Below are 22,379 nucleotides of genomic sequence, written 5' to 3'. Positions count from 1 at the left end.
CCAAAAATTAAAATCCCTATACATCCTTTTGATTCTTCCTTGGTGCATGTAGAAACTACAGATAGGCACAACTCAGAGATAACAGGAAGAAGAAAGTGACACTGTTTAAATACCTAATTACAGTCCTAGTATCTTGCTTTATGCACCTGGTGTGACGTTTGGTCTATTTCTTCAAGCATCATATGCTTTTCTTAAAGCTTGCAATGCTGGGCTCCTTTGAAAGGATCAAGTATAAAACATGCAGAGAGGCTCCCATCTCAGAACAAAGCAGGGCTGCAGGCCTGCAGTACATTCATTTTAGATAGAATTAATTTTTAGCCTAGCAAAAGCTAGCATTTCTCCTGTGAGTACAGCAACAATGAAACTTCTCCTGTATTTATGAAGTCATTACTAAGTACCTCATAAGCACACTCTTATCTCCTCCCCTACATGGGCTAAGCTCATCTCTTTGGACAAAGCTATCCAAATCCCTACCTCATTACTGAGAGACCCACTTACGCCTTGTACTGGCAGTAAATAATTCACAGGCAGTGTTCTAGTCTTCAACACAAGTAGGAATTTTGTCCGTAACCATATCACTAACTAAAAGGACTTCTTTATTATTTCTAATAACAGCAGTGCTAAGGAGCACATTTTTTTAATTGATATTAGCAGAAGGAGAAACCCACCAAATCTTACTTTCTTAATTTCAGGTCACTTCTGCATAATTTCAGGTTTTAAGGTTTGTAATTCGCCCAATGTGTAATGGCTCAGTGACAAATTCTAGCTTCCCCTAGGTGTCACTATTTCATGTCCACTTTCATGAAGTCCTGCCTATAACGGCAGCCTAAGGAGGACTTGAATGAAATCTGCTTTATAAACTGCTAGCTGCATTCAATTTAAAAGCAAATATTATATTTGTATGACTTTAATTTAAAAAACCCTAAACCCAAAATATAGAAAAAACACAAAACTTTAATAAACCAGGATGATAGACATGATTTTCAATTGCTTGTGTAAAGCACTACTGAAACTAGCTGGGCTCTGCCAGTCTGTGCCAGCCAAGGCTCTGGCTCACCAGCCACAGCACTGGGACTGGTACCAGTGCAGAAGAAATATCACCTCGTGCTTATGGCCTTCCTTCCACTCATCACGTGTACACATCTCCTTCCTCCACTACGATAAATGGTGCAGCAGGCTGCCCTGAACCACAGCTCGAGCATCCTCTTGCTGTGGAGGGCACTAGGAGAAATTTTCTGTACATTTGGCCCACTGGCAGGAGCTGAAAGGAAAAAAAAACACAGCACATATTGGTAGCTGGGAGGGAACACAATGCCCAGTTTCAAAGGCTGGTTCCTGGTGGAAGCTCTTGATCACCAGCCGTGTGTGCTTGTGATGAAGATCGCCTCTATTTGTGGAGGTGAAAAAAAAAAGCTTCAACCCAAATTAAGGGAAACTCACAGCATAGACAATGAACTGGCATTTAACTGCCCTTCTCTTTGCTACCAGGGTAAGAGTAATGCTCACTACAGTGAGCAGCACAGGGCACGGGAGGATCCAAGCCAGCAGCGCCTGCTCAGGCTCCGTGTTGACACCACGACCGATCTGCTGCATATGTGGCTCCCGTGTGAAGTGAGGGAGCAAAGGGCAAATTCTGCTCTGCTACTTTTAAGAGGTGAGGGGAACAGGGGGTGAGGCAGGAGAGGAAAGAGTCAAAAACATTCATCACAGCTATAGTTACGACCCAAAGAGAAACAGTACCTCTGCATTTAAACACAAAATGTGCACATCAAAAAATAAAAATCATACATACCTTTCCCCCAAAACACTCACACCCTTCCCACCTGAAAAGCTACAATGAACAGAAATGGTGTTAAAAAAATCTTTGTTAACAGACACAGTCCCTGAAGTTTTAAGATGTTGGCTTGCTGTAGTCATACCACCTCATCCGACTCCAAACCATGTACTTCATAGAGAGTGTCCAAGATATTTAGCTGCTTTTCCATGGCTGGTAAGTAAATGTTGAGGTCCCTCTGCATTGCTTTGTAAAATGTTTCCTCCTGAGGATCACAGTCCTCTACGGACAGAGCTGCTACAAAGTCTTCGTATGTTGGAGCTGCCCTTAGAGCTAACTGGGGGAGGAAACAAAGATTTTAAACTGAAGGTCTACACGGAGATTAAGACATCTTCAGAGGTGCCTGATTTTTAGGAAGTGTCAGTATATCATATTTTGTACAAATAAAGAGTAAATATTAGAAATTAAATACAAAGCTTGAATAATTGTTAGGGAAGCTCCCAAGCCAGTGTCCCACACTTCTGCACTGCAGTCCCATGTTCAAAATACTCTTCAGAAAACTCTCCCCCTCAACATTCATGCTTCTCCAAGTCAGTCTCTGTTTAATCAATTGGCTGAGGCTTTCGTTTTTCCTTTTACAGTTTCAATAATAGTTTCCAGTAACAGACACAAGGGGGAGCTGCTAGATTGGACAAGAAATAAACCATCTCCTCTAGCCTGTAAATTCTGCTTCAACTCCCTGACACCATCTGCATCAGTTCTTCTTGAACGCTAACACCCCAGAGAGAGACCAATCCTCAAATTAGCAGACTAAAAATCTCACTTCTTTTAAGAGCCCCTGCAAGACTGCAAAACACATAATGAAAACAACACACATGCAAAAAGTAATCCTTCTGTTTTGGCTCCAGAAAACGAGCTCTGCCCTGAAAGCTCAATCCTAAACATAGTGATAGCTACAATCCTCACCCTGAAGATAAGATCTGACAAAAGGAACCTACTAATTGTAATGCTTCTAATTTTAATAGCATTTGTTAACTAAAACTAACAGAAGATCTCAGTAACAAGACCCCCAGCTCAGAAACTAAGATGAGCACTTACCGCAAAGACCCCACGGACAACCCAACCATGGTGCTGCCGTAACGTCTTCCCATAAGCATTGTCTAAAAGAAAAGGGAAAAAAACAGAAACATGTAAGGAGTTTGCATTTGCATCACCATATTATTACTGTTTGATGCACGTAATTGCCCTTTCTGAGCACCAAAGTTATAAATGAAAGGAAGGAGAAAAGGATTGGCAGATTAGGGATTTCTGCAGTGGGGTCTCAGCTCTGCTGCCACTTTTCCTACACATCGTCAATGGCAAGTAAGTATTCTAGTAGACATGAAGGCAGATTTATTTTTTATTTGATTAGCTGTACTTCAAAACTAACTTTTCTTCTACTTTCTAGGCTTCAGTTCAGTGTAAGTCTGAAAAAATGTTATACAGAGTGAAACTATTCTGCTCAGTCTGGATGTCTAGCTCAGACATTGAACAAGAACCTTCAAACCTTCTCTTTACATGTGAGAGTCAACTTCTAACCCCTCAGCACAGAAAGCACAGGGCTTGTATTAAGAAAACAACAACAAACCACCAAACTCCATTCTTCTCTTTTGAGTGCCCAAGTGTAGCCTTTGATGAAGGTCTTTGTTATGTTCCTAGACTTTGTTGTGTTCCTCCACTTTCATACAGAAAGCTTTCTATATAAAAAAACCTAACACCTTTGAGTCTTATTTCATACAGTCTTAGTACTGTCATTGTTACATATGCCTAGCTTTCAGTTGGATTTTTAAATATCAGATGTTGTATTATAATTACCCTGAGCTGAAGCAAGAAAATCTGTTTTGCTGTGTTTGGATATTTGCTCAGAAATCTGCAGATGGTTATTCTTGAACAGTGCATAAAGTCAATAAAAGCCAGGTACAAGTTTTACTGTAATGTGAAGTACTCCCCCCATCTACCAGTCTAATGACTGAGGAATATGTCTTTTTCTATACATAGAGAACGTATGAGAAAGGTATTCACTAATGAAAACAAAGAATTAACGAAGAAAAAAGGTATTTTGTAGCAAATAGGATTGACAAGTCTATTCTCTGCCTTAATAGACAATATAGGGGACATTAAAACCATCAGAAGTTGCAAAGTTTGGATTACTGTAATGCAAGATTGCATGCACACAGGAAGAGTCTTACTCAGGAAGAACTAAGCCTACGACAGTTTCATATTTTGCACCGTACTTGCTGTGGTCACTAGCTTGACTTAGTAAGTGACAAAAACTGTATACTTGGAAAAATTTATTTTTCTGTTATGACCTTCCTTCTAACTGACATAGACAAGTCGCAGCCATACCAACAAGGAGGTGATTTCAAAGAGTGATGGCCAATCTCGCAAGGAACTGAGGAAGTAAAACATCAACTGTAAATTCGGGAATGCATGCCAGTGGAGAAAATGGAATGAGACAAAATACTTTTTTCTTCTGAAGATACGACTGTCTCCCTGATAGAAGTATGACAATTAAGTGAATCTTTATCTGGCATCAAGTCAAGATCAATCATTTATTTCATCTGCCCAAAGACTACTATTTTCAAAAAAAACCCTACAACTTTCAAAAAAAAAAGTTGTGTATTGGAGATTACGTGCATCATTAATCACTGGAGAAAAGGAAACAAAAAGGAAAGTAGACAAGTATGCAAAATCATGTGAAGAATAAAGCAACTAGCACTTACTCAGAGCTGTTTGGATATTCTTTTCTCCATTCTTCACTTCTGTCAAAAACCCTTTCAAGAACTTCAAGCCTCTGTCAGGATGAGCCCACAAAAAAGAGAACCATGTAACAAAGTAAATCCCCACATTTCGCAGTACTGTTTTAACTTTAACAACATACAGTCAACCTCATATTTCTGTATCTCAAAGGGATATTCTGGAGCCAACCTAGCTTAATCTTCACTGCTTATCTCCACTCAGAATTAAGAAGCCATTTTCCATCTGAACAAAGAAATGCAGCTACATTCTCCAGCCTCTCTGCCAGCCCAAAGAAAAAACACTTTGCTAAAACAATTGTGCTGAAGCCTGAAATTATCTGCCTGATGTACTGGCCCAGCAGGAACGGTCATTCCCTGTAACTTGTTCTTTTCTTTTATGGAAAAAGGGTTGTCTGCAACCACTTTTTTAGGCCTTTTGGTAAAGATGCAGTGGCATAACTACAGACAATACAGTGATCTTGAACCTAGTGAATTTGGGCTGACTGACGGAGCCTGTGAAAGTAACTAGTTTGCTCCTGATAAATAAGCTTACACTGATGAAAGGCCTTTTGCTGCACTTTAATTGTTTATAGTTGAAACTGATAGGAAGCTGTTACCTTTTTAGCCACAGAAGAGCCTCTGTAGCAGAGTTTCTAACTTGTGCTACACCTGCATTGACTTCGTGGAGCACTATCTTCTGCAGGGTATCAAACTCTTCTTTGTTGGTTATAAATTTCTGGTTTATTTTCTGGAGGAAAAAAACAAGAGGAAAGGTTTTACGATTTTAAGATCAAACAGTATCCCGTCCCATACACAGCACCTATTTATCACGATTCTTCCCTTCAAAAACATATTGCAGCTCTCCCCTAATCAGTTCCTCCCTCAGGCTTATTATGTTGAGCAGCTGACAGGCTCACGTCACGCATTCCCCATGGCCGTGCACCGGCAAAGTGTGCACTGTCCCAGACACACCAGGCTAGCCTAGAGGGGGCATGAAGCTCAAGAGAGATCACATTGCTGCTGGATCAACCTCACACCACAGCACTGCCTGGTTCTACCTGCACCAAGACTTAGCTGCTGTGAGCAAGTGGCTTAGTCAAGGATTTTTTTTTTTTTTTTTACATAGCATTCTTCCCTTGTTCTATTTCCACAGTCCTACTGTGGCCGCTTTCAGCAAGATAAGCCAGTTCCTGAGTGACTTTGCTCCAAACAACCCTGAATGCATACAGTGTTCCTTATCATACACTCAGAAGATGTTCTGCTTTTGTTTTTCACCTTGAAAAAAAAATTATGAATAGTCTTACTACAAATATGTCTTATCTCATAAACGGCACTTCAAACCTTTCCAGACTTGAAGCAAGAAGAACTTTCAGAAGAACCTAATCTACAGGATCTGCTCTGATTTGCAGCTATTGAAAAGCTGGTTCTTAATGAGCTGATTTGCTGCTACTTTGCTGAGGAAAGGTTTTTTTCCTCATTTGTGTTACAGTCTAAAGATAGTATTGATACCACCACATCATGACTTACAATCCTTTCAGCTCAGAATCAAAGTCATATTCATTAGGTGTAACAGGCTTTTTACTTGGCAGTCAACCAAGTATTTTCTAAGTTTGGTTGTGCACAACAGTTGGATTTATTAAACACAGCACGTACTGTAAGGACAGAATTAGGGACATTTCAGCATTCTGATCTGACAGCAACATTATCAAATATTAAAAAGCCTTCTAGTATTGACTCCCATGACAAAAATTCTTGAGGCCTGGTAGCAAAGATATGTATTTCATTCAAGAAGTCAGTGTTACCTTGATGTTACCTACAAAATCCATTTTAACAGGAGCAAAGACTGTTGGTCCCAGCTTGTCTAGGAAAAAAAAAAGCCATACTTTAAGATTATGTATTTTTCCAATCCTCATGTCTTAGCAACAATTTTATTCTACTGTCTAAACAATCCTTCTAACTGGTAGGAAAATACTAGAGGAACGACATAAAGCTAAGAAGAAATAGAAAGAAAAATAAATTAGAAAGAAAAAATAGATGATATAATTATTAAAAAAAAAAAAGTGACAACAGATAGTATAGCTGATAACGTGCTGTCAGCTGTACTGGATGCATAAGGCACTCCATGCAGTTCTGTGGCGGGGAAAAATATTGTTCCAAATATACTCATAGATTACCAGACACATTATACGTGGGTCCCATCTAAATGAGAGTGGATCCTCTACAAAGAAGAAGAATGAGAAACATCTAGTACCATTCATGTCCATTCTGCTTATAGAAATTAATTCTATCACCTCAGAGAAGTAATGAATTCTCCAAACAAACCACTTTTGTTTTTTTTTTTTTGGTAGCTGGTGTCAGTCAAAAGGACTCTGAGGCACCCCAGCACAAAAATGAGCTGCTTACCCAGAACTGGCACAATTGCATAACATGACTCCAGAAACTCTTCCGTTGGTATGCCTTCTTCCTCCCGAAGTTCAATATCACTGAACCTGGTATCCAGGACAAGCAAGAGAGATTGTAGCTTTAGTAGTGCCTTTTCTGCAACTTCTAAAGACAAAAATTACATTTTACGCCCACTACATTTGAACAGAGATAGAATTTATAGACATTGAACCACCAACATGGCTTTTGTTTCACTCATTTAAAGTAAATGACTGCAGAAAATGCATAACTGCTGGCATGCAAGGCATGTAATTATAAACAAGGAAAAAGCCCTCCCACTCTTCTGTACAACTGATTCTACAAAGAGTATCTTCTTCCATTTCTGTGCTGTCTGAATGCTTGTTAAATAATCTCAAACACAGCTTTGCAGACAGAACAGACTTGAAAACGAGTCAAAGGTTTAATAATTTCATTATTTGTATATTGTGAATCTGCAACATGTACTACCTATTGCTCATGACACTGAAGAATGTAGGAAAGCCATTTTCATTGTCCTCTTCCTCACACAGAGTCAGTCCACTTAAAGAACTTGTTTCTGACTGCAGCAATGTGTGGGCATCAAAGCCTTCTACAGCTTGCAGCTTGTTCTTTCCATCTTCTTTAATGCCTTACATTCATGGGAAGCAGAAGAAAAAAAAAAAAAAGATAAAACAGCCACACACCCATATTGTTATTATTGCTCCTCAAGATGTATTCTGCTGAAGGAAGGCATTGGGTCATGCAAAGTTAGTGACACCATACTTCTCCTGTCAACTGCTAAGACAACATCCACAGCAGTCCCCTCCCCTCCTTCTAATCAGTCAGACCAATTATGTGCAAGCCAGTAGCAGACACATCTGTTTGAAGACAAGGGTAGTTCTCACCCAGTTGCAACTGCCCCAGTGCCAAGCAAGTCCCACAGCCCATTCCAGATGCTAAAGAGCTATGTGGACTTGTTTGCTCTTCCTGATAAGGAAGTGCAGTGACTGCTCAGATGGGTACTGCTATGACATGAAAGGTTGCTACGTTCTCCCCAGTTTGTAAGAATCATCTTAAAGTTTGCCAGAAAAAGATCCGGTTTTCTTTCCCCTTCTCTGGTCTATTTTATTTCTTCTTTGAGGTCAAGTGCATCTGTTTCAAACAAACTCAGGACTACAAAAGCACCTCCAAAGGAAGACTTTTATATCAGTCTTATATACCCAAAGAAAGGGCACATCTATGCACGGCAAGACCTTCTGACCTCACAGAGAACTGCAGGTAACAGGTCAAGAAGCAGAAGTGATACATTCAACAGCATCCGCCGTGCACAGGCCATGGATCACAGCAAATCTTCCTGCTACACCACCAAACTAACACCCGGAATTTCTCAGGGACCCTGACTCTCCAGGGAATGAATGCTTTCAAAATCCATTGAGCATTTATAGACCTGAAGTGGCATTGAATTGGGCTGAAGAGATCCAGCTGCAACAAAGTCTTTTCCTCTGAGCAAAGCCTGAAAGCAAGCTATTTGTAGAACCACTAAATAAGCCTGGTGCTGGGTGAAAAGAACCATTTACACCTGGTAGGAGGAATGAGACTTTAGCCATGCTCCTCAGGGAAAAAAGGAAATGTGAAAGAAATTTTTAGGGAGAAAAAAACCATCTTCCACACAAAATACTAAGGAAGGCCCCTGCATTTAGGGCTTAAAAAGAGTAACTGCTTGACTGATGGCATATGGATGTTTTAGAATAATGGTGAGTCAGAGAAAGCTCCTGTTAAAGAACAACGCAGTCCATTCAACAGAAGGAGGAGACATAAAATTAAGTCTGTGCAAGAAACTTTTAAAGTTCAGCAGCCTTTAACAATATGGCCACAAAGGACGGAATTTTATATGGAATTGGTTCAACTGTTTTACCAAAGTCACACGCAACTCCAACTTTCATGCTACTAATGATGTAATGGAAGAAATAAGGTGCTGTCTAATAAACTCTCAGTTGGAAGAGAAAAAAAGGGTTTATTTTCCATACAGATTTGCCAGAACAATTGTTAGCAACTACAAGGTCAACGCCTCTGACAGAGGCGCATAAAGCTTCAATGCACCCTCCTGACAGTGCAGCCCTACATAATAGGGGAGGTGCTGGTTTTCCCAGATGAGGGCCTCTGGGAATGAAATGCTTGTCCACAGACCAAGAGCAGCTGAAGCTCTGCCACAGCATATTGTTCTTCATGTCAATCAACATCAACAGGAGCCTGCACCTGTCCTAAAGAACTTTTAATTTCCTTCCGCATTCAGTTCTAAGTTAGCTGTCAGCAGAGCCAGAAGCTATGCTGAGAAGACTTGACAACAGGCAGATATCAGACTAAACCACACTGACATTCCCTCTCCTGGGAAGCAAAGTATTAGTAGTGCACTCGCAGGCAGCCTAAACCTCCCTCCACTTAAGGAACAGTAATTCTGGATAAAAGGTGGCACATGTATTTACCTGCCAGATTCTCTTCTATGTGATCCTCAACAGAAACATCGCTGCACTCCTCATTTGTTTCCAGGTTTAAACATGCCAGACTTTTAATAAAGGTTTGTTCTTGCTGGTTAATTTCTGCTTTTACAGAGCCATTTTCACAGGGATTCAATTCCATCTGCCTGAAGAAAGCGAAGGAATAATGGTTAGTACAAAACACTGCTTGGTAAGCTTCTTCCTGTGAAGGCACACAAATTAACAATACAAGAAAAATAGCTGCCAGAAATTGCATGTTGTCACAGGCTTCTCTGAGGAAAAGTGACTTGTCTACAGTAATAAAAGGAATCATTAACATATATCCTACTGTCTGCAGCAAGTAGGATATACATTAATGATTCAACCTCAGCTTACAAAATATAGAGAGTATATTTTTAATAAAGATCATTGCCAAGAGACACAATCAAGAAAAATCTGATTACAAAAAAAAAAAAAAAAAAAAAAAGAAAATCATGGGCATATATTGTAGGTAAAACAATGTCCCTTCATTACTGCTTTTAAATAGATAATATACACTCTTGCCATCTCACCCACAAATAATCTACCCTCTGTCAACGATTTTACAAGCATATGGAGTGGAACTTAAGGTGCAGGGAAGAGCACTGAAGCGGAGAGAAATGTTTGGTGACAGGCCAGGAATTCACTGGGTGGATGGCCAGGGAAGAGAAAAATTTAAAGGAAAGGGCTCAGAAAGAAGAGGCATGAAGTGAGGCAAGCCAGCTCTCTTTCATTACATCTGTTTCCAAGTATGGAGCTCAGAGCAATAGTTCTGCCTGTATCCACCACTGGTAATATCAGAGTAAAAGTATGGAAAGAACAGACACTACCCAAAACAGATTAGAAAGATTGATAGTAATTCTTATTATACCTTTCTGTTGAGGTGTGGCTGGGCAAGACTGAGTGTTTTATCTGTAAGACAAGAGGGAGTGAGTGGGTAGAGAGACATCCTTTATAGCAAGAAGACTGTATTGTGTTTCTTGAACTTTTAATAAACCCAAACTGCAGTCAGCAGAAAAGCCGAAAAGCATAAACTCACTCCTTCTGACCCAAAGGCACTGTACAGAGAAACGTGAAAAGGTGCTACAAAATCATAACATTAATATATTGAAGAGAAAAAAATGACTTCTTTCAGAAGCTAGTTAGCAAGTGCCGAGTGAGATGCCATACAGCACCTGAACAAAACTAGGGCAAGGTGTTCTTTGCAATGACATTTTCTTTACTTAAAAAAGAAATCTGAAAAACTAGGCTAAATAATGTGAAGCCAGATACCAGGTACAGTGAAGTGAATTCACTTCCCAGAGGCAGTGAAACATCTACCTTCCCACACACACCTTAATCTGCTGTTTGCCAGGGATGCTCCAATTTTACAGATGTAGCTGTGGGTTCACGATTCAAGAAAATGTCCTTGTCATTGAAAAGATAAGCTCATTAGCCCCTCTTGGCATGTTAACATAGATGTGCTGCTGCAGTAACTTAAATGAGTTGTAATTGCTGTGAACTCCCACAATGGACCAGCCTGCCATATAGGCAGGATGTTTTTAAACACCACTGTCTGCAGCTGAATCAGGCCCTGCAAGTCAGCAATTAACAGCTTTCACCTATCATTAAAAGTTAAGGGATTGGCCAGTGAGTATTACAAAAACTGCCCTACCTAACTTGCAAGCCACAGGAAATACCACAACAGGTCCAGTGGAGGACTACTAGCTACAGTATGAGTAAAAATTAATTCCCTGCTTCTACAAACGCTACTTTACAAAATGGTACCTTGCATGCCAAGACCGGTAGAAGAGGGTACTCGTCATTACCTTGTTTGTTCTGAGAACTGCTAAATGCGGGGATCCAGGTGGGGTCTGATGCAGTAACTCAGAAGTAAAGGCAGTATTTGCAATCTGCATACATTCTTCAAGAGTCTTGAGGAAAGTGTCACAGGTTGATTTCAACAGAGCTCCCATATCAATCCCACTCTGCGGGAAGAAACCAATTGGAACAGAGACTCAACACAAAAGATCAAATTGGAGCAGCTAATTTCTACAAAGACCATGACTGCTACTGTCATGGTTCTTGTTTCACATAAATTAAAATGCACAGGGTCAGCTGACAGAACTGGCACCACAAATTACTGGGGCTATGCCCCCTCACAGCACTGCAACTTTTGTAAGCCTCTCTACAACAAGCAAAGCAGACTTGGGTTTTAACAGCTGCATCTTAATATATTTAACACCAGAGATGAGTAATTAAGTACAACCTTTGATGTATTCAATAGTTGTATTCCAGTAGACAACACCGACAAGGGAAATGAAAGCAAACAAATGAAATACATACAGATTAATCTGAAGGTAACAGTAACTTCAAAAATCCCAGGAACAACAAAAACAGATTACTTCAACTGAAAAACATGCAGAATGAAGTATCCCATTACCAACAACAATACAGTATTACTTCATTTAAACAAGAACTATTGTGGGGATATGCTATTTCCCACAGGTCCTCAGCAGAAAGAGGGTGAGTAACACAGACAGTAAATAACTATGAATGAATACTGCACTGACTAACCAGAAGGGTTCAGAACACTCAAGACTTGGTCTACACCGAAAAAATAATCATACCTCGGGTTCTGATACACCAGAAATGCTGGCTTCTTTTGTTTTATGCACTTGCTGAACAAGGAGGTTACAGTACAGTCTAAGTTCAGACATTTTAGTCTTCAAGGCTTCTGTGTTTTCAGTGAACTCTAAAAATGAAACAAAAGATAAGTTAAATTTGTTGTATCCATCTGGGAGTATGTGATTTTAGAAAGCTGCTGAAACAATACTATACAATCTAATTGAATCAATACTTCTTTATTTCAAAACATTTTACAATCAACCCCAGAAAAATGAGCTAGATTGTCATAAGCTATGCTCATGACAGGTAAAAATGTTTCACTATTTGCTGCGATAGGCAGGAACAGTGTGTTGCTAGGCTTAGAACCCAGAGGAAAAAGCAAGTGCATCACATATGACCTCAATGGGCTTTTTAAATAGAATAAAAGCCCTTCGTATCTTTTTGTTTTCATTGAGTAGTTTAAGGGGCAAACAATTACACTGTGAGTTAAAGGATCAGGGTTCTGAGTAGAAAAATACTGGAGCGAAAAGACATGTATTTTTAAACACAAATGGATTAACTTAATATATATCCTTGAATCACAGAGTGGTTGAGGCAGGAAGAGTCCGCTGGAGACCAGCTAGTCTGACTCCCCTTATTAAAGCAGGGTCATCTAGAGCAGCTTGCTCAGGGCCAAATCCAGTGAAGCCTGGAATACTGCCAAGGATGAACTCGGCTTCTTTGTGCAACCTGTTCAGTGCTCTATCATCCTTACAGTAAAAATATTTTTTCTTCATGTCGCAATGGAGCTTTTTGTATTTAAATTTGTGCCCATTTCCTCTTGTCCATTCACTGAGAAGAGTCTGGCTCTATCTTGTTTATGCTCTCCCATCAGATATTTCTTTAAAATATCTCAGTGGCTCTTTGCTGGACCAGTATGTCCACGCATTTCTTGTACTGTTGAACCTAGATCTAGACAGAGTACTTCAGCTACTTTACGACTAATAGTCAATCTGAGATTTTTCAGGAGTAATTTTTTCTTCTGAGTCCTGGAATTATGAACGAAATTAATTTGTCTGTGATTAGTGAGAGTTTTGCCTTCATATACAGCCAAACAGTAACAGTCTGCATCCCAGTGACCCACAGCCAGGAGCTAGTCACTTCTTGTACTCACAGAAGCCATCAACAGTTTTCAGATGATTAATAGATAGTGGATCTTAAGGAAAAGCCAAAGTTTTCAGATTCCTGGACTAATGCCAGAGCTAATGCCTGAGATTTCCAGCTAGGGTTCCTGTATGCGTTGTTGTTTAGTAGCTCCAAAGACCAGAAGCACAGGTTGGACACAGAGCTCCAGTACTGATTTTCTCATTTTTGTGTGTACGTCTACTAAGGTAAGGATAGGGAAATAAAAAGTAAAAAGTATGTGCCAGAAAAGGGAGTTCTTGCCTTTTTCCTTTTGTGTCCTGCTGTCTGTCAGACAGGCTTTGGCAGTTCCTAGCGCAACCAGCCACTTTTGCCTCTCAACTGCATTTCTCGCCTTCAGATAGAAGTATTGCTCCCCGGGGATGATCAGGTCCATTCGTGTGTTATCTGCAGGATGAACTGGAAGCAACACAGGTTTCAGGACAGTTCTTCAGCCGTTCCCAGCCCAACTAAATATCCCAACAGATATTAGGTGGCAGGTCAAACAGTAATGGGAGAGTATGAATCTATAGCCCCAAACCTCCCCCACTGCCATTTTGTTACTTCTCTTCTAAGTAAGGGCATAGACAAGACACGTGTGTACAGCTGTGGGACAAAAGGCTATGAAAGACAGCTTTGTGATCATTATCATCCAGGAGTCACACCTCAAAGGTATGGCAAGAAACCCAATGCTGGTGAGCAGACCTAGTACTGAAGTCACTCATATTTCTAGTATTAGCTTTGTGCCTAGGAAGAATTGTTTAAAGATGTGCTCTCCCACCACAGCTCACATGAAACAGTGACATACCTCCGTGCAGAATATTCATTATTGTAGAGCTTTGCAGCTCTTGTAACATTTTCAAAATACCATAGAATACAAACATGCATATAAATCAAGTTACTGGTTTACTACAAAAGGGTAACATCAAAATAAAAACAAATAGCTCGTGTCCTGAAATCTCATCCCAGTGCTGCCTGTGCTTATCGGACAAACTTTGTACAGTTGTGTCACTGTATCGTACTTACCTTGAATTTCACACACAGCCATCTGGATGCTTCCCTTACAACCCTTCCAGGCATCTTCCTGAGAGTCATAGTAGGACAAGATGCCGCCACAGAGAAGAAACCACCGAGGCTGCCAGCCTGAAAAACAAAACTAAATCTCTCAGTTACTTCTCTCCTTGCAGTTTCACCACCTCTAATTCAAGACTTGCTGCAAATAAAGCCCCAAAGATTCTTGGTTCCCCCAGGAAAAATAAACCATTTGAATAGGTAAGATTTACAACAGGCCTGGATGTTGCACGCTGCAACCACTGCTTGCTAACAATCACATCCTGCAGGCAGCCCTGCCTGCAGACAGCTGAGCTCGAAGGCTTTCAGCTACACCCCAGCGATATGTTCCTGAGATGCCATATGTCATTTCCAGTACTTTTGCTAACACAGTATTACTTAACGTTTCTCTCCCCAAACACCTTTTCAGACCACTATCCCTCAAGTTCTTCACTTCTCATTTCTCCCCTTTGCTCTTTTCAAACGCCACCACAGCAGTCTTGCCTTACATATATAACCTTACAATCATTACGGTTGGAAAAGCCCTCCAAAATCATCTGGTCCAACCATCCCCTACCACCACTGTCACCCACTGACCCATGTCCCCAAGCACCACGTCCAACCTCTCCTTGAACACCCCCAGGGACGGTGACTCCACCACCTCCCTGGGCCTGACTGCTCTCTCTGAGCAGAAATGTCTCCTCATTTCCAGCCTGAACCTCCCCTGGCACAACTTGAGGCCACTCCCTCTAGTCCTGTCACTGGGTACCTGTGAGAAGAGGCCGACCCCCAGCTCCCCACCCCTTCCTTTCAGGTAGCTGCAGAGAGCAATGAGGTCTCCCCTGAGCCTCCCATTCTCCAGCCCAAACACCCCCAGCTCCCTCAGCCGCTCCTCACAGGCCTTGTGCTCCAGGCCCTGCACCAGCTCCGTAGCCCTGCTCTGGACACGCTCCAGGGCCTCGATGTCCTTCTTGTAGTGAGAGGCACAAAGCTATTTTCTTCCCTTACAGAAAAGCCTAGTCAAACTAGCTTCAGAAACAAGGGCAAGAAAATCCTAAATCAAGGTAGAGAGGAGACAGAGGAGGAAACAGTTTCTGAAAGCCATCTTTAACAACAGCTCTTGGATCTCCTGTGCTGCCCATATAGAAAGCAGTCTCAAGTAATAACTTGTGCTTCTGGATCCATTCCAAGAGGGCAATGAAAACGTCAGCCTAGACCAAAACCAATAGCTCCGGCTACCACTTTTGCCTGCCCTGCTGCCCACCCTCAGAACTAGATTACCCCTTTTGGAAGTACTACTTCGGTGCGAAAAGATATGAACAAACACGACACCAGCCATCATTTTACTCCTAATTAAAAGCTGAAGCTCATTAACATAAGAAGCAAGAGCACAGCGTTGACACTGGAGGAAATCAGCTTTCATTCCTGAGCAGCACCAAGCAGCTCCCCGGGCCAGGGCCAGAGCTGGGACACCTGGGCTCCCATGCTGTGTCAGCAAACTGCCTCCGGGTTTATAACCCATAGATTACTGATCCTTCGGGACTGTGGGAAAACAAATTAACCTATATCCTCCTTCACACTATTCTAGAGTTCCCCCACTGTTTTCTAGAAGAACACAAAAGCATTCTAAATGCCAGAGCATTCTCCATACTTCTTTGCTTTGTTTGAAAGGAAAAAAAAAATCACAAGAATGAAAATTCAAAAAGTGACGAAAGAAAACAACAAGACTGGGTTTTATTTGCCTTGCCACCAAACTAAAGAAACTGTCCTAAAAGTCACTATTGATACAGGGGAACTCGCAAAAAAAAAAAAAAAAAAAAGGAGGCGATTGTTGAGCAGAGACAAGCAGTTAATTGCCTCAGACACCCGGTGGCACAGATCCAACCCTTTAAATAACACACAGTGCCACAGTCGATACAAGCCTCTAATTCAGCATGGGGACCCTGCTGGTGCACACCAACTGTTTCAGCCACGGTCCTGCAGCTTACAATCGCAGCTGATGCTCACCCAAATTGCACGCCATCAATCAAGGGCCATGCAATCAATTAGCCAACACACACAGCGCTCTGCCTCCGTCCCCTTTGGATGCTGGTTAAAAATGTTATGAGTCAATGTATTGGGAGGGTTTTGTTTGGTTGGGTTTTATCTGCAACATCAGCAGTTATTTGCCTTGCTCTGCAGAACCTAACTTCTTTATTAGATGGGTATTAAAAGTGCAATGATATCCTGTTCAACACAGACATGTATATATACAGCAATTGCCTGTATTTTCTGCACACAATTGTTATCCTAATAAAGCCATTTTTATAAAAGGAAACCAAAAATAATAAGAAAATCACAGCAGGATTGTGTCGGAAGATGCACTAACCACCTGGTACTCAATGACACTGAGTCAGCAGCCACGGGAAGGTTATCCTAAACAACCAGCTAAAAATAACGCGTGGCTGACAAATCCTGGACAGTACAACAGGGATACAACCTTCAATTTGAGTAGCTTCACATTCACAGTCAGATGTGAAGATCAGAACAGATTAAAAAACAAAATACAAAAAATGAAGCAGCAAAAAGACATTTCCAGGAGCACAAATCCTGGTTTTATTCAGTTTTATTTCTTCCCCATAAGCTCTAGGAAGAATATTGCAGTTTCTGGAACTACACATTCAGACTTTACCTGAGATTGAAAGTTAAGGATGAACCTCTCCAGGTCTTACTGGCAATAGCACTAACACAACTCTGCAGAATTTACTAAGCCCATTCATACCGCTGGCGTATGGGCAGGACAAAACATAGCTCAGACTTCCACAGCTTGTCTTAGAGACACAGAACCATTAACAATAAAAGCTGACCTTGCTGGAGGGAAAAAGGAAAAACAAAAAAACCCAGACAGACGATAAAATTCAAGGCACACGAAAAGGAAGCAATACCTTGAGGGCTCAGTCACAGAAGCCAGCAAAGAGATTTCAGACACCTCAGCAGCCACTGGTTCAGGTCCTAATACACGTTGCACTCCTTTGTGAAACTTAAAGTTAGCACCTGCAGCACCCGCAAGACCTAACATTGTCCACAAGAGATATTTAAGCAGCCTGTGCCTGCTGAGGATTCCTTGTTTCTCCAGAAGCTCCCCCAGTCTGAAAGATCTGCCTGCTTCCATCATTACACTTCAGGAAATCTGGATGCAGCTATCACTGAGCAAACTTGACATTTCTTGATAAAGCTGAAATTTGGACTTAATTCAAACTTTAGTGCTACACAACGCAGGCTCCAGAAAGCACCGGTTCCCAAGTGCCAAGCCCGAAGAAAAAACCATCTGAATACACATGGATCACGTCAGACATCCACAAAGCCAAACCATCTGGGAGAATTACATACTCAGGAAGTCAAACTGATGACCTGGAAAACAAGCTGCAATTAAGAGATGCCAGTTTCAGTTGCATTTCTAAAAGGCACAAAGGCAAAACACTCAGGCTTTTTTATTACTGCTCGCTTCCTACTAGAATTTTGCAATAATTTATGCTTAGTAATTTCTTGGGCTTCAACGTTGAGTCTTTAGAAAAGCTTCTGCAGTAAATAGTCCTTGGATTTCTTTGACCTTAATTCATATTTTTAGTGTGGGTAGGAGATAACTGTGTACTTCCACTTTACAGCAGCATCCACCTAAGAGCAGGAATTAAAGCCTTCATCACATCCCCACTGCTCACATCCCAGGCTGGTAGTAAGACTGTGGCAGCCCCCAGCACAGCTGCAGAGCAGGGGGCAGCTCCCTGCTTTTCTTTGTCAAGTCACAAGAGAATCCAGATAGTCAGAGACATCTCACAGCAAGTGCAAGCACCATCCATATCTCCACCCCGCCCTGGGCAAAGCAAGGAACTTTTATCTCCCACCACTCAGGGACAGACAAACTGCAGCCTCACAGACAGACAGACAGATAAGAGCAGCTGAAAAAGCTCAAACAAGCCTAAAGCAGTGCTGCTGGCTTGCAAAAACCAAGTGAAAAGCCACAATAGAGGTCCTTCCCCAGCTGCTAGTGCTGACAGAAGTCTACAAACATCACAAATTTTGGCCCTTTGCTAAAGCCCAGCCTGCTCCAGGTAGCGGCTGCTGCCCAGGACATGCCATTGTCCCAAGACGTAACTGCTAAAATATCTGCCTCCCAGTTATGAAGGAAGCCAAATTTTCCAGCCAGAGGACGTCCCTCCACCAGCCAAAACACAGGACTGAGTCAAGAGCTCTTATTTCCAGCCTCCCGTTACCTTGCTGAGCTGTCACAGGCAGTGCTGAAAACCTTCTGCGCTTCCTCATCTGCACAACCCAAAGATTTCGTACCAGCCCAAAAGCTACGCTCATAATGCACTGACATCTCATGGACAAGGATATCCCTGGGGAACGAAGGCAATAAAAATCTTCACATTGCAAATGTGCAGAAGTTTTCAAAATCCCACCTTTGTGAAGGTACAATCTGAGGCACTGCAACACATTTTGCAGCCTTAATTCCCTGGTGAAATGGTTTGGCAGCAAAAAAAAACCACTGGTAAGGGCAGCAGAAGTGCATGCAGATGTGGCACAACTCGCGTGCCCCCTCAGAGCTGTTGCTAGCAGCGCTGGCAGAGCAGCCTGCCTTCACAAGGCAACCGATGGCATGTTTGCAAATGGGTTTTATGCCCATGGCCAGCTCTCCGTGCTTGTGAGGAACGGAAGACACCGTGCCAGTAACGAGGCGTTACTAATAGGGGCAGTGGAAGGACGAAGGGCAGAGCAGCGATTGCTGAGAGCGACGGAGGCAAAAGTGCAGTAAACCAGGTCACTGCTCAGACACGCTAATTCGAGTTATTATCTGCAACAAAACGTTCACCTACTGAAAGCTCCTGGGCATTTCCCTCCTCTGGTCACACTTCCTCAGCTCCTGCCTGACCCGGGGGCACCCACGACCTGCTCACCTGAGCCAACACGACCGATTTACCAAAACACACAAGATGTTTTTTATTTTTTTATCCTCATTCTGCCACACCTTTTGATTCTGTCTGACCCAGCTTATCCAGTGCAGAAGGGCAGCACGCAGAGGCGCCGGTACTGCAGCATACCTGGTGGGGAATGCAGCGCTGCCGGGCAGGCTCTGCAGCACCACTCCTGTCCCCTACAGAGGACAGAGGGGACACGGCTCTGTTCCTGCAGCCTCAAACTTCTCTGCTGGGAAGCACGTTACTCAGCTCCAAACAGGTGTGACAAAAGCAGGAAGAAAAAGCAAGAAAAAGGAGACGTGCTCATAGGGAATTGATAAGAAAGGTCAAGCCACACAAACAGTTATGCAGAATCCTAACAAATGACCTAAGCAGTCCCTGAAGCATCCCGGGGGAGGCTCTGTCAGCCATCTAAACCAACAGCTGGTCTCTGGCAGTAGCCGTGGTCAGTAATGCTGGTCACACCACCTCCCTTCAGACAGCAGGCACCTCTGCTGCTCAGCTCCACCTCCACAACAGCCAGAGTTCTTGTTTTATGCAATCAGAAACTGGACTATACCCAGAGAGCTAAAACAAGGAAAAAAAGAATTATAAACAAAAGCGTTTTTAGAACCAAATGTTAATCTAAGTGTGAAGTTTTCAATTACTTCCTCCATCTCTACAAACAGAGGACCTTATCTTCAGAGCTTGGTAGCAAATAGATGGGATGTGGCTCCCATCCTAAAAGATCAGATTTATTAAACTCCCAAAACAAAGACTCACTCTAAGCAGAATCATACAGATATCCATGGATCCATGCATCCAGAACCAAGCTATAAAAACTAACGCTCTTCCACATTTTCTTTAGTGTTCCCCTCAAGTTTAGGAAGTCTGAAACACCAGAGACAAGAGTAACTTCAAACTTTACACAAAGCCCGAAAACTACTGCTTGGTGTTGGTGTCTTGGAAATAAACAGCAAAGAAATCAGAGCACAACCAAAAAACGATGGTGCACGATCCACAAAGGTGGATGGGAGGAGCCAGCCGTGGTATGTGGTGCGATGCAGCGTCACTTGGGATGGCATGAGGGTGAGTGTGCCTCGGGGTAGACGAGTGAGTTAGTCAGCACAATTAAGAAAGGGAATATTTAAATACAGGAAAAGGTGAGCTTTCTGAAGAAAGCGATCAAAGCCACCTGCCTGAGCGTATGAAGAACACCAGGCGACTCAGTGGAGGCCGTCAGCAGTTTTCTTTCTAATGACTAGGCTGCCTTTGATCCACAAGCCAACACCTGGCACACACCATCCCCTCCAGAGTCAGCCTCCATCCTTCCTGCGGCCAATTATCCCAGGTAAAGCATCCCAGGTAAATGCTGAAGATCCAAACTTAACTGAACTTCAGTAGAAAAATCAGCTGAAAGTGCCAAGCTGTTACACAATTGAAAGGAATTCCTCAACCCTACTGTCTCCCCATGGGTAAATAATAATTCGCTCATTCTGTAAGCCTGGGGATAAATAAACATCTCAAAGGCAGCCTGCAACACCTGCATGTACAAATCACAACACGAGCAGAGGATCAATGCCAGGGAAAAACTGATCTCCAAGCAGAAATCAAGCACCACTAACTCGGTTTATCCTAATCTACATAGAGCAAACAAGCCCATTTTTACAAGCGGAGATAACTTGTTTGAGCAGTAAGGCGAGCTGACCTGCCTTTCAGTTGTTGGCAGGCAAACCCTGCCTGCTTCCAATTCCAACCTTTGCCCACGGAAAGCCCAGCGCGTTTCCTACTTGTGACAGGTTCTCGCTGTCGGTAGCCGGGCAGGCTGTGACACAGATCTTGCTCCCTGCCCAAGGCCTGTGGGGAAACACCTCGGTGGGGACTTCACCTCTCCTGGTGGTGCTGACAGAAGGCGCCACACAACCAAAACTCCCAGAAAAGCCCCAGTTACCGACCGACTCCATCATCTCCTCTCCCCCTGCAATGAGAGCCAGCAGCTCTCCTGTTTTATAGGGTTGAGCTTGTTCTTTCGGTGGATGTCTTATCAGCTCTCTGACTGTGGAAAACAGAGGCGTGTTCCTTATAACTAGGAGGAAAGGGCACGGGATGACTGCTGCCTGCATTTACACAGGTTTTCCCGGCTCCCAACCCCTTGTTACCACCTCGATGACCAACACCACACTCCGGCAGCATACTTTGTTTTTTGTTGTTTTCTCTTTTTTCTTTCTGCTTTATGACAAATTTATGACCTAATGCCTTGGGGGCAGGAAGTCTTCGTGGTACGATGCCAGAAGCCAGCAGATGTGGGCACAGCCAGCTGGCAGCACAGCCCTCAAACCCGGTAACAGCCGGGATCCTGACAACCCAGGAGAAGACACCGGGCGACCCTACCCCTAAAGACACGGGGCAACCCCAACCTTTTACACACCAGGGCGGACTTTCAGCAGCGAGATAAGGGAGATGCCTCCACCCTCCATCGCAGATCTGTGGAGAACAAAAGCCCAGCCCGTGCCCGCTGAGGCGCCCCCAGCACTCCCCCCACTAACCGAGGCGGAGGAGCGCCATTAACCCCATTATTAACCCCATTATTAACCCCATTAACCTCCCCCACAGCCATTTCAGCGCCCCCAGCGCCCCGCTGAGGGTCCCCCCCGCTCCCCCCGGCTCTCCCCGAGCCCCCCAGCCCGCTCCCTGCCCCGCCGGGGGCTCACCGCTCAGGTAGTTGGTCCACTTGTACAGCACCCCCTCCATGGCGGCCGCCCCCCCGCCCCCCCCGCCCCCGCCGGGGCTCAGCGCCATAGCGCGGCGCCGCCCGCCCGCCCGCCCTGCGCGGCCCCCACGCTCCTAGCGCAGCGAGCGGCTCGAACAGCGGGCCCGCAGCGCTACGCTAGCGTAAGCGGGTCTAGGAATCGCGAGCTGGACGCCAAAGGGAGGGGGGAGGGAGGGGAGCGCGGAACGCCCGGGGCAGGGGGCCGGCCGCAGCCAATAGGAACGCGCCCCCCGTGGTGTGCGGGCGCTTCCTGGAGAGCGGAGGCCCCGCTGAACGGTCAGCGTCGCCGCCCTCCGATTGGACAAACCGCGCGACGGACGGGGAGCTCCCCCAATGGGAGGCTACGCTTGCTTGCCCTCACCAATCAGAAGGCGAGCCCCGCCCACCCCGGCA

At 43.5% G+C, this 22,379-nt stretch overlaps 1 protein-coding gene across 2 annotated transcripts; it reads right to left on the bottom strand.

Annotated features, from left to right (window-relative positions):
- Nucleotides 1-934: 934 nt before the first annotated feature.
- On the bottom strand, nucleotides 935-21,989 carry PLEKHA8 (pleckstrin homology domain containing A8). Of its 2 annotated transcripts, none has more exons than XM_084509371.1 (14): nucleotides 21,928-21,989; nucleotides 14,259-14,375; nucleotides 13,497-13,652; nucleotides 12,074-12,198; nucleotides 11,273-11,431; nucleotides 10,336-10,376; nucleotides 9,435-9,592; nucleotides 7,441-7,600; nucleotides 6,955-7,040; nucleotides 6,354-6,412; nucleotides 5,169-5,299; nucleotides 4,537-4,607; nucleotides 2,873-2,934; nucleotides 935-2,111 (listed from the first exon to the last, which is right to left on the bottom strand). In XM_084509371.1, the coding sequence occupies exons 1-14, from the start codon at nucleotides 21,965-21,967 to the stop codon at nucleotides 1,914-1,916; spliced, it is 1,563 nt and encodes a 520-aa protein (XP_084365497.1). In that variant the 5' UTR covers nucleotides 21,968-21,989; the 3' UTR covers nucleotides 935-1,913. The 2 variants fall into 2 exon arrangements, with proteins under 2 accessions (XP_084365497.1, XP_084365498.1); XM_084509372.1 differs by lacking the exon at nucleotides 21,928-21,989 and adding an exon at nucleotides 17,207-17,225.
- Nucleotides 21,990-22,379: the final 390 nt, after the last annotated feature.

This window comes from Aythya ferina, assembly GCF_964211825.1.
Source record: "Aythya ferina genome assembly, chromosome: 2".
Taxonomy (NCBI): domain Eukaryota; kingdom Metazoa; phylum Chordata; class Aves; order Anseriformes; family Anatidae; genus Aythya; species Aythya ferina.
This window is presented reverse-complemented; position numbering and strand designations above follow the sequence as displayed.